Source organism: Electrona antarctica (assembly GCF_951216825.1).
Source record: "Electrona antarctica genome assembly, chromosome: 16".
NCBI lineage: Eukaryota > Metazoa > Chordata > Actinopteri > Myctophiformes > Myctophidae > Electrona > Electrona antarctica.
This window is the reverse complement of record NC_136797.1, coordinates 26,704,962-26,722,147: the sequence shown is the minus strand read 5'-3', so window position 1 is coordinate 26,722,147 and position 17,186 is coordinate 26,704,962. Positions and strand designations below refer to the sequence as shown.

Sequence of the window (17,186 nt, the reverse complement as noted above, 5' to 3'; positions counted from 1 at the left end):
TGTTGGGTAATTTTGGTAGTGTGTCCGCTATAGTTAGTGTGTTGAAATGCATAAGCTTTCGACATGGCTCTGTGGGACGCCTAGCCACCTATAGCCATCTGTGTGCCTGTGCGTGTCTCTGATTCCTTGGGCACGCTGCCAGTAAGATAACGTACTGTAGTACAGGGTTGTTTTTGGCAGTACATTTTGATTTTAGTTTTAGTCATAGTCTCTTGAATAGTTTTCATTTAGTCTTAGTCACATTTTAGTCACCTGGAATGTTTTAGTGTTAGTCTAGTTTTAGTCGACTAAATGTCACAAGATTTTAGTCGACTAAATCTACAGTTGATTTAGTCGAACAAAATGTATTTTGGCTGGCCTAGATGCCTTCGTAATGACTCACAATGATTCACTTGCTGAAAATAGCGCGTTGTGGGCTTGTAGATCTGCTATTTTCAGCATGCAACCAAGTGTAAAATGACTTATACTGGATCTCTTGTCCACTAGTCCCTTACTAACATTTTAGACTAGTTTATATTTGTTGACGAAATTGTCAGTATATTTAGTCTTAGTTTTAGTCATCACAGCTTAGTTTTCATTTTAGTTTCCATTAGTTTTCGTCAGTGAAAAAAGGTAGTCGACGAACATCTTTGTCTTATAGTTTTAGTCGACAAAAACAACACTGCTGTAGCACCTCCAACTAATTCCCATACATCATTTATTTTCAACTAATGGGGTCTTTGAAGACAGCGGGTCCTCTTCTTATCGAGCAGAGACATTCAGCTTAACTTAATTAGCCCATTTTACACCCACTTTGGAATGACTTTGTCCGCTGCAATTTATTCACTCTCTCTTTCTCGCCATTTTTCAGTCTCCCTGTTTTCTTTCATCTGTCCTCCTCCCTACTTAACAGCTGGCATTGTGTGACCTCTTTGTCTCCTGCTGTCATTTTTTAGAAGCCACGAATATGCATGGACACACACACACACACACACGCACACACACCAGGTTTACCCATTACTTAAGGAGTTGAGTTGAACGTGACAGCTGTGAGGGTGACCCCAAGCATAGCGTCTCCTGCGTCCTGTGTTAGGCAGCTCCTCATTATCTGTCACCCCCCATCTCGACCCTGTGTACACGTACGGGGTAGTGAAGGGGGCCGGCCAGCTGTCCTGTAGAGATCACACACCTGTACTGAACAAGAGGCTGGTCAATCTGTCAAACCTGTCAGTCCCCTCAACAGGTTTGGACAAGCTCATGAGCAGCCGCACTCTCTCTGTGTGTGTGTGTGTGTGTGTGTGTGTGTGTGTGTGTGACTGTGTGTGTGTGTGACTGTGTGTGTGTGTGTGTGTGTGTGTGCGGGGTATATAAAGAGGGAGGTCGGAGTCCTTATTTGTCCCATCGCATACTGATTTTAACCCATTTTCAGATTCTAAAAATGTCTTCTACATCCTGACAGTTTTCTAAAAAAGCTATGTTTCTATGTCAGTCGTTCTTTGATTTTTCAAAAATAGCAGACCTACAAGCTCGTAGCGCGCCACTCTGTGGCGCGCTATGAGCTTGTAGATCTGCTATTTTTCAATAGCTAAAGCATAACATAATGCCAAAAGGGGTTCCCGCCCAAAATGGGTTAAATAAAGACGGACGCTCGGGTCGCGCAGGGGTAAAGCACCTCTCAACACAACGTGGGCGTTCTTTGATGAGGGGTGTGAAAGCAGTCAGTGAGGGGTGTTGTTGAAAGCAGTGTTGATTTCCTCTACCAATAACATGACGAAAAATTTTCGTCGACTACCTTTTTTCACTGATGAAAACTAAATGAAAACTAAGCTACGATGACTAAGTAAAACTACGACTAAATATACTGACAATTTAGTCAAACAATTTAAACTAGACTAGAGAAGCCAGCGTCGGTTTCTTTTTTTCGGTCACGTGATCCTAACGTGTGACGTATCCCATTGTGTCCGCGGAAAACCCTGTATGTCTTAAGTTAAAAGTGATCAAAAACGGCAAATAAAACAACTCGGGTAACTCATGTTAGGGAGGGACAGAGGTCTTTATCAATTAACTTGTGTAACTCGTGAATGGGGGTGAACGTGTTAAAGTATTCTGAGGCACCCCTGGGACTTGCCTCACAGCACACTAGGGTGCCAGGGGAAGCCCTGATCTTTTCAAAAAAGATACTGTAAAAGGCACTGTAGGCCTTTAACCAACTGCATGGCTTCTGTACTCTGTCACTCACTCCATTACAAGCCACATTTAGTCACAATGCCTCACAGGCCTCACAGCTAATGACATCACTTGTCTTGTTAAATGGGTAGAAGAAGCAGGCAGTCGGGGAAGAATGGTTGGCCCCACATCTTCGCTGGTGGAGGGAATGGTGGTCATTAAAGATTCGCCATTATGACAGAACACTTTACGATACATCTTATTTTCTTCTCTCTTTCTCTCTCTCTGAGAGATGACGTGATTTCCAGGCCTAAGCCAGACTCCCATTGAACTCTATCTAGTATAAGAGGGACTTTTCCTACCCTCAAAACAGATGAGCGTGTGCATGCTGTAAGGTTTAGAGAGTAGAGAATTGATAAATGGTGTATAAAACCAGTGTTGATTTTGACAGAAAATTTAGATTTTAGTTTTAGTCATAAACTAAAAAAAAACTTGAATAGTTTTCATTAAGTTTTAGTCACATTTGAGTCACATGGAATGTTTTAGTGTTAAGTCTAGTTTGATCGACTAAATATAACATTTTAGTCGACTAAATCTACAGTTGATTTAGTTGACTAAAATGTATTTTGGCCTTGATGCCATCGCAATCGACATGATTTTACAGTTGCAGACTATAGCTGATCTACAAGATCACAACGTGTCGCGCTGCGATGCGTTGTGAGCTTGTAGATCTGCTATTTTCAGCATGCAACCAAGTGTAAAATGACTTATACTGGATCTCTTGTCCACTAGTCCCTTCCTAACATTTTAGTCTAGTTTTTATTTGTTGACGAAATTTAGTTAATTTAGTTTCCGTTTCTCAGTGAAATAAGGTAGTCGACCAACATATATTGTCATAAAAATACATCCAAAGGCAGTCGTAGTTACATAGGTATTAGTCGACGAAATCAACACTGTATAAAACATCGTAGAGAGAGCAGAAGACACACAATCCTGACTCCTCTATAGTGTGCCTGGTGTACACTGTGTACAGTATATCTGTGGGTGTAATGATGATCCTATGAGGGCCGTATGTAATGTATTGATCATGGAGGTGACTCACTCTCACTGCTGATGTCATTGCATTCTAACCGGGCAGGGGAAGTGGAACATGTAACCTCAACGTCCTCCTCGGCTTTTCTCCGAGGTGATTGAGTGATAGATATTACAGTATACTGACGATGTTTTATAATGTCAATTCAGAATACATCCAAAGGCGGTCGTAGCGTTACAAGCTATATGGTGCCTGTGAAGGATTTTACATACACAGTGTTTGTTTACACTGACAACGCCAACATCACTGATTTGTAGAATTACCCACATAAATCCTCCTCTTTTCAGTGATCCACTTTCAAATCTCTTTTTCCCTCTCTGTTTAAAGTTTTTTTTTAAATAATATATTTTATTGACAAGATAAATATCAATGTACATGGTATGCTCTACAGCGTGGTGTCTTTTCTCCCCACAAGATGTATAAGACCAATAAATACACATAGGTTACACTCATACACACATTACAAATAACAGGTATACAAGACAGGACAAACTGAAAACCACAAATACAGAGGTGAGAAAGCAACAACAACCTAATATCGTACATTAAGAAAACAGACAAACAAACAGATAAACAAATGCCATGTGGCTACAAACCAACATGGATATAGAGAGCGCCCCGAGCTTGATGGACAATTATCCCCAATGTTTGAGGAGGATAAGAGGGAATTTATACCTGAGGTGAGTTTTTCAATGTCCGATTGAGTCTAATTTGTTAAAGTAAGTGATGAGTGGTTGCCAGTACAGAAAAAAAAGGGTGTTTGTTTCCTACAACTCAGTGAGTCACCTGGTCTAGTGTGTGAATGATTGTGCCATGTGTCAGAGACAGAGTAGCGGTAAATCCTTGCTGTCCTGTCCTGTCCTGTACCATACCATGCAGACCTGTGTGAGATGGGGAAGCAAGTTAACCCATTTAGGACTCAAGCCGATTCAAAAAAAAAAAAAGAGTCTTCTAAATCCTAAAAGTTTTCTGTAAAACCTATGTTTCTGTGTCGGTGGTGCTCATCCTTTTTCACGTCAAGGACCCCCAGAATTATCTGTATTTGTCCGTGGACCCCAATCTGAAAATATGTTGTTCCAGGGACCCCCAGAAGCAAAGATTTCAGTTAAAAACATTCGCTCTGAAAGAATATATATATTCAAAGATTTGCGCCACATTTTCACAATTTAACAGAAAGTCAGTGGAAAAGAGTGGCGCTGAAGTTGGAAAAAACAGCAGGGCGAATTCTGAACGCTGCCTATTAGAAGAAATATCTGTGCAAAGTGCAAAGTTGACATTTTGCCTTGAGGCCGGTGCTAGAGGAAAGGTCATGGCGTCACTGAAATGGTTAGGATTCATCCTCCAGAAGGTACTCGGCGTGCTTCATGGCAATCTGCCCACTAGATGTTTGAGATATTTCGGATGCACTGCGACGCGTCGAAAACGTTGTAGATCTGCTATCTTTTCAGCATGCAACCAAGGAAATCAGGCACTAGACAGCAGGGCTTTAGTGGGGCTAAAAAAAACATAAATGTACAGCAGAAACTATAGAATCAATCACATGCATGCATAGCCATGAAGTGGAACCATATCCATACATGCATAGCCTACAGGTTGTGGTGTAATGTCATTACCTGGGTGAACACATTAATGATGACGTCTTACTCAAGTGCCCGGATGTGGATTATGGAAACAAGCTGTAGCTACTTGTAACACTGCAGTGCTGATACTGAAGGCATGCATAGTATGCATACCCTCAGGGCAGTCATAAAAGGCCTAGACTAGGTGAGGTATTCAAATGCCGGTCACACTCTTAGTGACACGCCGTCGACAGCAGCCTGTCATTGTCACTATGGATTGTTGAGTGAATAGGAACAACTCAAGTCCCAGACTCTATTGATTCAGACTAGGACAGGCCGATCTGAGCATGTTGTCCCCCTTCCCCTGGGTCTTTACTCTTGTCTAGTCACCAGAATGACTTTTATTCTCTGGCGCTTTAGAGCTCCAGCTCTCTCTTTCTTTTATGCCCTTGTGTTCTCTGCCAGTCCCTCCTGGCTGTCTAGAGATTCTGTCTGTCTCTATATACTGCATGGATGGTGTGACTAACGGAGGTGTAGAACACCAGACTATTTATAGCCACCCTGAAGAGAAGTCTCTTCATCCGATGCTTCGCGATCAAAAGAGTGAATTATTTTCTGCTCGACATCTCATTTTCTTTTTGAAGTGACATAACTAACTAGGCTAATACAGTACCATGCACACATTCCCAGATATGTTACCCTGTGTACATTTCGTGACGGTATAGTTGCATAAATAAATAATTAAATGACGTGTTTGTGCGATTAGAGACAGATTCATTTTCTGTAATTTGCTGGTTTGTTGAATCGGCTGTACTAGGCTATTTTTCATGGACCCCGTCCCGAACCTGTACAGATCTCCGGTACTGTCTGCCGGCCGGGTACTTTCGGTTTGTGTAGATCTGTGAAGACCTCTGTTAGTGGAGGTCCACTCAGTCATTTCTGTGTAATGTCGTGCCTCATCTCAGTCACATTTTTGAGTGGTGCTAGCCACTCCTATAGACAGCAATGTGTGTCCCTGGCCGGGTCTGTGTCTGTCTGTCCATCCGTCCGCCCGAGTACGGAAATAGTGTTTGTTGACCACCAAGGGTGCGTTCAGAAATACAGCACCGGAGCGTACTCGCCTATTAGCATTGCAGTGTGCTCCACTGCACTGCAATGATTTCTGAACACGCCCAATGTGCCACTGTTGCACACACACACACACACACACACACACACACACACACACACACACACACACACACACACACACACACACACACACACACACACACACACACACACACATACTTGTACAGTACACTACAGTACAGTACTACAGGACGAGTACACAGTACAGCACCACTCAGTTCAGATGGGTCTGATTTTCTAGAACAAACCACTACAAAAAAAAGCCAATGAGGCTTTGGTTTTCATAGAGAATAAAGAATAATGATGATGGATATGGAGAGACGGGAGAATAAGGATTGATGAACGACGCGTCAATCAAAGGCGCAGACGAAAGCGCAAAACGGGTAGAAGGCCAGTATATGTGTGGTGGTGGTGCTGTTGTTGACGATGATGATGTTGCTGATTGCTATTCAGCGCTCGGTGTTTTGTGCTGATGGCAGTGGAATGCCAAATCCTACTGCCACACCAGACTGTGGGGGAGATTACACAGATAGAGTTTAGTTTTGTCACTGATAAAAACCCTCTTTTCCTGCTGGCTGACACCGCTGTATAGCGTTTATCTCTCTGATTCTGATGAGCCCTGTTTGAAGAGTGTGGAAGGCTTCTATCCCCCCGTACACATCCAATGTGCTGCTGACAGCAGACTGTTAACCCATGTAGGCCTGACGTCGAAATTTAAAAAATGTCTTAAAAATCCTGACAGTTTTCTGTATCAGTGGTGCTCAATATTTCATGTCAAGGACCCCAAAAATTATATGTATATGCCTCCTCCCCCCCTATCTGAAAATATGTTGTTCCAGGGACCTCCCCAGAAGCAAAGATTTGAGTTAAAATGTTCACTCTGTAATAATATATATTATAGGCACATTTTTCACGATTTTTCAAAAATAGCAGACCTACAAGTTCATAGCGCGGCACTCGGTGCCGCGCTATGAGCTTGTAGATCTGCTATTTTTCAATAGCTAAAGTATAACATGATGTTTTAAAACACCAAAAGGGGTTCCCACCCAGAATGGGTTAAATTACTCTTATTATGAAGCATCTCACTATTATGTAAAGGCAAGGCAATTATAGCATAATAGCATATTTCAACAACAAGGTAATTCAAAGTGCTTTACGCAAACCGTTAAGCATTAAGACGGGACACACATTACAAAAACATTTGAATACAATCAAACACAAGAAGTTAAAATAAAACGTTGCACACGACATTGAGAAAAGTAACCTAATCCTTCCATCGGGCTGTAAACTGCACACATTTCTGAGTGATGATCAGCCTCCTCAATTGATCAATGGATCATCATGCCGTTCAATGTGAATTGAATGGGTATTGGACTCACAAATAAGGACTAACAAAGATTCAATAAAACTTATTCTCATAATATTAGGAGTCTGGACAAAACTGTGCCATTTATATAATGAGTGAAGGCTGTGAGGTGAACATTGCTATATTTCGAGTATAAAGGGGTTTTATTTGTCACTCACTCACTCCTACAACTACAGCATGTGGCAGTGAAATGTTGCTGTTACATGCTATGCAGACTGTGCTAACAAACAAGATATAATGACAGGGTATAGACAAAGTCAGAATGCCAACAAACGAATAGGGGGTATTTCTGGGGTGTATATGGCGCATCCGCCCAGCTTTCTGCAGGACTACAACTTGAACAAAACACGGACAATTATACCGAAATCATGTTGCGTTTTGGGGTTTAAAACTAAATGCTTTGTACGTAATGAACCAAGACTACACTTTGCGCTTTGAAGTCTAAACGCCTGTGTGCGCACACACTCGCTCGCACGCACGCATGCACACACACACACACACAAAATGCCATCCCACATGCACAGAACGGAATGTTGCTCTGCGTGTGCTTTAATGTAGTCACTGTGTGACAAAGCGTGTCATATCCTGTATACTGTAGGTTATTAAATGTGCCCATAAAATCTAAACTTCATACCAGGAATCGAAATAAAATGAGATGCCTTCTGTATGCACCCAGAGGTGGTGGTTTTCTTGATATAATAAAAAATAATAATAATAAATAAGTATAGCATGGATACTGCCCCCATGCGGAACTGCTAGCTAATATTGTGGTGGCCTCATGATGATTTGGTACTGTATATAATATATACAGTTATATATACCACTTAAAAACCCTATACTTGACTGACTGAGAGTCCCACCGGTCTAATAGGTCCAGCAAATTCTATCCTCACTGAAAATATAACTTTTTGTGAGCTTGTACAATACATCTGCTGTTTTTGCAAAATGTTTGCCCCAGAACACAGATGCCAAGGTTATGCCATGTGATTAAAAACAAAAGAAAAAACTTTTAACCGCTATAAATATATAATGTTTATCCTTTTAGTTTCTAAATGCTTCATGAGGCTCTTCTCTCTCCTGTTTGACTGACCACTCGTCTGTTCTCTCCATAGACTCTTGTCTCTCCTGTTTGACTGACCACTCGTCTGTTCTCTCCATAGACTCTTGTCTCTCCTGTTTGACTGACCACTCGTCTGTTCTCTTCGTAGACTCTTGTCTCTCCTGTTTGACAGACCACTCGTCTGTTCTCTCCGTAGACTCTTGTCTCTCCTGTTTGACTGACCACTCGTCTGTTCTCTCCGTAGACTCTTGTCTCTCCTGTTTGACTGACCACTCGTCTGTTCTCTCCGTAGACTCTTGTCTCTCCTGTTTGACTGACCACTCGTCTGTTCTCTTTGTAGACTCTTGTCTCTCCTGTTTGACTGACCACTCGTCTGTTCTCTTTGTAGACTCTTGTCTCTCCTGTTTGACTGACCAGTCGTCTGTTCTCTCCGTAGACTCTTGTCTCTCCTGTTTGACTGACCACTCGTCTGTTCTCTCCGTAGACTCTTGTCTCTCCTGTTTGACTGACCACTCGTCTGTTCTCTCCGTAGACTCTTGTCTCTCCTGTTTGACTGACCACTCGTCTGTTCTCTCCATAGACTCTTGTCTCTCCTGTTTGACTGACCACTCATCTGTTCTCTCCATAGACTCACAGCGGTCACACCTCTCATCCTTCACCATGAAGCTGATGGACAAGTTCCACTCTCCCAAGATCAAGAGGACGCCCTCGAAGAAGGGCAAGCAGCTGCAGCCCGAGCCGGCAGTTAAGAGTGCTGAGAAACCTGTCAATAAGGTTTGTGTTTGTGCGCGCTCGTGTGTGTGTGTGTGTGTGTGTGTGTGTGTGTGTGCGTGTGCGTGTGCGTGTGTGCTTGCGCATGTGGACCCATAACCATAATAGAGCTTGTAGATCGGCTATTTTCGATGTGTGATCCCCACGCTTAAAGGTATATTCAGTGATTTTGCTTCATTCAAATATCACTTATTTTTTCTTTTTATTTGGATAATCCTCCCTACTATAGAGTGTGCTGACCATATAAGGAGTTCCTCCCTGTCCCCAGTGAGCCCCTGGGGTCAAAAAACCCTAGTTTCAGTTTTGGTGGCGGGTGGCAAAGCCTTCATCCAATCAGGATGAGAGGGGCCTTCCTCCAATCATGTGTGGGGGCGGGCCTTTTTTTTTCTTATCAAGTCTACACATTTTTTCTAATCAGATTTCCAGGTGAAAATGTGATGTCTCAGTCTGGTCACTGAAGCCTGATTTATACTTGGATCATGGATCTTGCTATTTTTGGTGTGCGACACCAGTGGAAGTTAAGCATTACTCACGCCTACGTCCACAGCAATCGATGCAGATGGGTCGACGATCGGATCATAAAATCTGATTTGACTGCATGCTATACTCAGGCTTAAGTGTCTGTGTATTGTGTGACATCCGTCTGTCTGTCTGCCACCTGTCTGCCACCTGTTATACATTGCAGCTCATTTGTTGTTGCGTGTTTTGTTTGTAAGACAGCTGATTTCCTGTGTATTATTCTTTCTTCTGCTTTGTGTCGGTGTGTGTGCGCGAGCTCCTCTGTGGGTTCCCACCAGCACAGCCCCCCCCCCCCCTCCCCCCCCCCCCCCCACCCAGTGTGGAGTATAGAGGCTGTGTGGCTCCTCCAGTGCAGCAGGTGTCTGCAGTGCACCCAGTGTGTGGAGTATAGAGGCTGTGTGGCTCCTTCAGTGCAGCAGGTGTCTGCACTGCACCCAGTGTGTGGAGTATAGAGGCTGTGTGGCTCCTTCAGTGCAGCAGGTGTCTGCACTGCACCCAGTGTGTGGAGTATAGAGGCTGTGTGGCTCCTCCAGTGCAGCAGGTGTCTGCACTGCACCCAGTGTGTGGAGTATAGAGGCTGTCTGGCTCCTTCAGTGCAGCAGGTGTCTGCAGTGCACCCAGTGTGGAGTATAGAGGCTGTCTGGCTCCTTCAGTGCAGCAGGTGTCTGCAGTGCACCCAGTGTGTGGAGTATAGAGGCTGTGTGGCTCCTTCAGTGCAGCAGGTGTCTGCAGTGAACCCAGTGTGTGGAGTATAGAGGCTGTCTGGCTCCTTCAGTGCAGCAGGTGTCTGCAGTGCACCCAGTGTGGAGTATAGAGGCTGTCTGGCTCCTTCAGTGCAGCAGGTGTCTGCAGTGCACCCAGTGTGGAGTATAGAGGCTGTGTGGCTCCTTCAGTGCAGCAGGTGTCTGCAGTGCACCCAGTGTGGAGTATAGAGGCTGTCTGGCTCCTTCAGTGCAGCAGGTGTCTGCAGTGCACCCAGAGAACGCACATGAATGGGTGTTTCCTGAATGGACGCCTCCTCCACTAGTCTCATTCTCAGGGCTTTTTGTTTTAATGAGTTTTATTTCCCAACAGCCCTGTAACACCAGAGGAGCCGATACAGTCGTGCTGATAGAACTGGTTCCCAGTTCTGGCTGCTCTACCGGCCACTCTACCCCTGAGCCACTGCCGCCCCAATAAAAATGTTTTTTTAGTGAGTGGGGAATATCAATACAAAAATTGTCTGATATGTTGACTTTATTCCAGTGTTGATTTTGACATCAAATTTTGATTTGAGTTTAGTCATAGTCTTTGGAACAAAACTTAATTTAGTTTTTGTCACATTTTAGTCATCTGAAATGTTTTAGTGTTAGTCTAGTTTTAGTTGACTAAATATACGATTTTAGTCGACTAAATCTACAGTTGTTATTTTGTCGACAAAATTGCATTTTTGCGGGCCTCGATGGCGTCGTAATGGCAGGTTTTACACTTGGCTGCATGCTGAAAATAGCCGTTCTACAAACACAACACAACGCGCCGCGCTTTGATGTGTTGCGTGCTTCTGCTATTTTCAGAGTGGTCGACGGGAACATCTTTCGCCACAGTCTTAAGTCGACGAAATCAACACCGCTTTGTTTCCTTTTTCTCTTCCAGAAGGTGAGTCGACTGGAGGAGCAAGAGAAGGAGGTGGTCAGTGCCCTGCGCTACTTCAAGACCATCGTTGACAAGATGGTGGTGGAGAAGAAGGTGCTGGAGATGCTGCCAGGCTCGGCCAGCAAGGTCCTGGAGGCCATCTTGCCTTTAGTACAGGTGGAGGCCCGCATTCAGCATAGGTGAGCCCTATCTGTAGCTAGTGCTGTTTCTGACAACACATTTTGATTTTAGTTAAAAAAACTATTCTTTTTTTTTTAGTCACCCGGAATGTTTAGTCTAGTTAGGTTGACTAAATTGTATTTTGGCGGACCTTGATGGCAGATTTTACGCTTGCTGAAAAAAGCCGATCTACAAGCTCACAACGCGTCGCACTGCGACACGTTGTGACCTTGTAGATCGTCTATTTTCAGCATGCAACCAAGTGTAGTTCTAAACTGGATCTCTTGTCCACTAGTCGTTAATGTTTTAGTCTAGTTTTAGTCATCATGGCTTCGTTTTTGGCTTCGAACAAATCAACAATAATCTGTACGCTGAGGCTCTCTGTGTGTGTGTGTGTGTGTGTGTGTGTGTGTGCTTGTGTGCTTGTGTGCTTGTGTGCTTGTGTGCGTGTGCAATATCGCTGGACCTATCAATGTCAAATGTCTTGTGGGCCACAGAAGTACCTCCACTAATTTCTTTTCACACACGTTTTAAAAATATCCTTCTATAACTTACGCGAATCTCATGGCATCTTTTTTCCACCCATTACATCTTGAGATAGCTTGTGTGTAAGTGGAATGGATATTTTTGTCCTATGTTTGATCCTCATGTCTTCCCCCCCCCCCCCCCCCCCCTCCAAAAAGGGGATTTATAGTATTTTGCGGTAGCTGTAAAGTTTCCTCTTCAAAGCTAATATGAGGCAGTCATTCTTTTTCATTCCCTCAATGTTTTTAAATTAAGGATTTAATGTGTATCAAGATTGCTCTTATTTGTTTTCTTCTTCTCATGACCGCTTCTTGATTCCTTTCATGTGTTAACTGTAAAGCACGGAGAACTTATTACAACTAGAATGTTATGCTATATAATACAGTGGTTTTATTATATTTTGTGTTATTTTATTTTTTGTTGTCGTTGGATAAGATTTTCTCCACAATTCCATGCTGTATTGATGTTGGTACCATTAGGAGACATAACAGGCAAACGTTGAATTGATGTTTAACAATAATGTAACTCTTGAGAGCGTCAAATGGACCCGGGAGAGTTAATTTGGTTTCATTTTACACTCTCGGGGGTCCATTTGGTTACCAGCTCTACATCATTTAGCTGGGGACCACCTGGAACCCCCTCAAGGCCCACTCACCACTGGTGGTCCCCGGACCATTGGTTGCAAACCACTGCTATAGTGAATCCAGTACCCGCTCTGGAGGCGGAGGGGGGGATTGTGAAGGTCATTACACACTGGCGAATTAGCGACGCGAATTATTCGTGCGAATAATTCGCCTTTTTTTAAAACCAATTGAAGTCAATGCAAGCTTCCACATCAGTGGCGAATGTGCGAATGTGCGAAAATGCGACCGTTTTCGCTCTTTATTTGTTCGCTCCGGTGTTCGCTCCGGTGTCGAATTTTTAATTCGCGTCGCTAATTCGCCAGTGTGTAATGACCTTACGTCTTGCGACAGAGGCCATCACCCCAGGACTCCCTCCAACCAAAGGCATCCTGGCATTATACAAACTGAATAGCTGAGGAATTACACATCACGTTCATTTGTCACTCTGTTGACATAGCACTGTATTAGCAGTGTAGCTTCTTGTAATCAGAAGGAATTTGACAGAATGCCCAGCATATATTTATAGTAAGTAATTGAATGGGTCCGTTTTCTTGGCTGCCACTTTGTGGTAAACTTTAAGCTCTCTGTGGTGGGAGACTATACTGGAGTGTCTCTGGTCTTGGAATGTCTGTCAGACACAGACGTGTTAAAACTTCTCTCTCTCTCTCTCACTCTCTCTCTCTTTGTGTTTTTGCTCTGCTAGTCAATGCACTTGGAGGTCAGAGGTAAAAGGATTTGTATGCCAGTTTGTCATTTTTGTATTTCTGGGCAGATGGATGGATGCTACCCACTTTTCATAGGCATCAGCCCCACTAGTGGGGATTTGATCTCAGTCTCCCAGAGTCAAATGTTACCCTATCCATGTGTAGATCGTTAGTTTTAATTGATTGATCTAGATCTTTAGTTCGATGTAGTTTTAGCACCAGGACCCTGTGGAAATGTTTCCTATAGCCTACATATATGTACTGTGTGTGTGTGTGTGTGTGCGGGCGCGTGTGTGTGTGTGTGTGTGTGCGTAAACTATACTATACTTGTGATTGTGTGTGTAGATATTTGTCGATATACTTTACTGTATATTGGTTACTTGTTTCTTCTTGACAACAGATTTTTAAGAATATTATTTAGATAGCTTGTTTAGACAGATGCTAGGTTCGATTTTTACCTTGTATCCTAGTTTCTTTGGGGCACGACTACATTGTTCTCTTTTAGACTCTTATGTTGACATTAATTAGAACCACCACTTACTAAACCCGTAGCGGTTACCAATCTTCACACGACAAGATCTTAAGTCATAATTATTTAGCCTGAGTATTGTTTATTTCTTTCAGGGTTATTTTGAAACTAGCGCGGTGCCCGTTGGGCACTGGCCTACTTCCAACGATGCAAGTTGGAAATGCATGCCCCACCCAGTTATTATGTATGTGTCCCTTTTATGTCCATATATGGAGTTCTTTGTCAGGCATGCCCAAATATGGAGTCTATGCAGATGTCAGAACGTCATTGTGATGTCGGAACAGGCCAGCTCCATATGTGGAGATCTAGGGGTGATCAGGTGTGATCAATTGGCTAATTTAATTTGGGCCCTGTCCAGAGCCCGGGCAAAGGCTTTTGTGCTGGTTCTGGACAATCGGCGATCCGACGGACTCGACGCCGTGCACCGCACCCCCTGTTGGGGGGTGTGTGGAACGAGTGTGTCGAATGTTGAAGTCGGTGGGGCGAACGGTTCTCGGGTTACGTGCATTACAGACGTGCACACAGAGACGTGGTGCATTTATAATAGGATGACGGTAGAGAGGCAAGAAACATGGAAGCAGAAACGGCCCGGGAAGCATGAAGCGGGTCTCCAGATGGAACTGAACCAGGGATGATGTGATTATGTGGTCGACACGCTATCCGCCGCGCTCCATTAACCCATTCAGGCCTGACGTCGAAATTTAAAAAAAAAAGTTTTCTAAATCATGACAATTTTCGGAAAGATTTGAGGCACATTTTAACGATTTTTCAAAAATAGCAGATCTACAAGTTCATAGCGCGCCACTCGGTGGCGCGCTATGAGCTTGTAGATCTGCTATTTTTCAATAGCTAAATTATAACATAATGTTTAAAACACCAAAAGGGGTTCCCGCCCCAAAATGGGTTAATGGTTAATGTGGTTAAACGCTAACGTGACATGGATGCGTTCCAGGTCTCAATGGATTAAGAGACAGAGAATGTTTGTGTAATAGTTAAAGGCTTGAGCCTCTCTTACCTCAGCTCTAGGACTGCTCGTTGACTTACAGAGTCTGACTGCTCCTGCAAGGCAGAAGGGCCCCGATAATGACGGGTGCAATCCCATAGCCCCCAGATTACATCTGCTTGCTTTTAATGTGCTTTCTAAATCAAATTGACTTGACTTGACATTCTAGGTCGGACAAACCTCTCTCCAGCTCCCAAAATCTCCGCCTGTACCTCAAACCGTGCCTTAGTTCGTCTAACCTCCTTCGCTACAGTGTTGCGTTTGGCAGTCAAATTTAGATTTTAGTTTAGTCATAGTCTTTGTAATGAAACTTAATTTAGTTTTAGTCATATTTTTGTCATCTGAAATGTTTTAGTGTTGAATATCATACGATTTTAGTCGACTAAATCTACAGTTGTTTGCAAGAAGAATACATTTTTGTGGGCCTTGATGGCGTTGTAATGACAGATTGTACGCTTGGTTGCATGCTGAAAATAGCAGATCTACAAGCTTGTGTGCTTGTAGGTCTTTCAGATTTTCAGAACGCAACAACCCCAAGTGCAACCAAACATAAAATTATCTCTTCTACACTAGTCCCTCCCTAACAATTTAGTCTAGTTTTTATCTGTTGACGAAATTGTCAGTATATTTAATCATAGTTTTAGTCATCGTGGCTTAATTTTTGAGTGGTGCAACCACTCCAAGGAACAGCAATGTCCGTGTTAACCTATGTGACTGTGTGACTATGTGTGTGACAATGAGGGGCAAAAGTGGCGCTGTTGTGCCAGAAACAGAGAGAGAGAGAGAGAGATAGTGTTGCACTGTTGCCTAGTGCTAATTACAGAGAGAGAGAGCGACATAGAGAGAGGCAGGGGGAGAGGGGAGTTGCACCACTCAGTTCACACAGGTGTGATTTTTATTTAATTTTAGCTGCTTTCGTCAGTGAAAAAAGGTAGTCGGCGGACATTTTTCGTCATAGTTTTTTAGTTGACAAAATCAACAGTCCTTTAACTGCAGACGCTGGCAGGCCTGTGAATCACTGGCAGCGTGTTGGGACTGGCCTGGGCCACACCTTGTTGTTGGCTTTGAACACTCCATTCACTGCAGCCAGCGCCACACCTCCGTGTTCAGATACAAGTGTACAGTGAGCATGATCAGAGGCGAGCTTTTTTACAACCCCCCTAGCTACCTAGTTCCTGAATTTAACCCTGGGCTTCCTACTTTGGGCATGTCGTTATAGGAAAGACAGCCTAGGACTGCCAGTATATGCTTAGTTTATACACGTGACGTCACAGGCCGGTGTTGCGCACAATGTGCAGTGAAATTAGCAGATCTCCAAGCTCACAACACATTGTTTAGCGATGTGTTGTAAGCTTGTAGATCGGCTATTCTTGTCATAATATGCTGGCGTCAGGCTTGAGCGATTAAACCCTGACTGCTCTAATCATTGAGTTATATTTGGTAGATAATAGATATGCAGTAGTATGGATTCATATGGTTTCATTCTTGTTTGTTTTTGCTATTTTAGAAAATTAAGTTTGACCTATTCTCAAAAGGTTTCTTTTAATCCTTCTTGGCTTATACCTTTCCAAAGGGGCATTTATTTTGCAATAAAATCACCTGGAAATATATGTCTTTTATTTGGTTTGGTTGGTTGTAGCATGATTACATCTGTGTAATCCGTGTAATACATCTGTGTAATTCGCAATGGACATTACAATGTCCACTACAATGTCCATTGCGAATGAAGGCATTACGTTGAATAAATTGAAACGTTTATTTTTTTATTTTTTGCATAATTTATTGTTTAATCTGTATCCCGACACAGGCTCTATCCTGATTGGATCAATCTGGTATCCCAGTTTCAGTTTCTGAAAATGCATTTTCTGTTTAATAAAAAGCTTGAGAGACATGGAGACTCCCGTTACTGAACAAAACACTCTCTATAGCAATGAGCACTATCACAATATAGAGCTTTTTATAACACTTATTTTAACCAAACAAAGTCACTTACGCTACCTTTTTAATGTTTTCAGTTCGGCGCTGTCTTCCTGCCACAACCGCGTGTACCAGAGTCTTGCCAACCTCATCCGCTGGTCCGACCAGGTGATGCTGGACGGTATCGACCTGGAGGACAAGGAGAACGCGGTGGCGGTCACTACTGTCATCAAAGCAGTGCTGGACGGGGTCAAGGTCAGTCTTGTTGCAATGTCGATTTTGACAGCAACATTTTGATTTTAGTTTTAGTCATAGTCTTTTTGAAGAAAATTCCATTTAGTTTCGGTCACATTTTAGTCGTGATGGCCGATTTTACACTTTGGTTGCATGCTGAAAATAGCCGATCTGCAAGCTCACAACATGCCGCGGCGCGCGACGCATTGTGAGCTT

At 43.3% G+C, this 17,186-nt stretch overlaps 1 protein-coding gene across 6 annotated transcripts in view; it reads left to right on the top strand.

Moving 5' to 3' along the window:
• The window catches only part of rapgef1b (Rap guanine nucleotide exchange factor (GEF) 1b), a 72,393-nt gene that overhangs the window by 20,529 nt on the left and 34,678 nt on the right, over positions 1-17,186 (top strand). For all 6 annotated transcript variants that reach the window (XM_079525216.1, XM_079525217.1, XM_079525215.1 and 3 more), the window contains exons 2-4: positions 8,983-9,128; positions 11,277-11,455; positions 16,835-16,991. In XM_079525216.1, the coding sequence (XP_079381342.1) occupies positions 8,983-9,128; positions 11,277-11,455; positions 16,835-16,991 (482 nt within the window). The remainder of the gene's footprint in view (positions 1-8,982; positions 9,129-11,276; positions 11,456-16,834; positions 16,992-17,186) is intronic.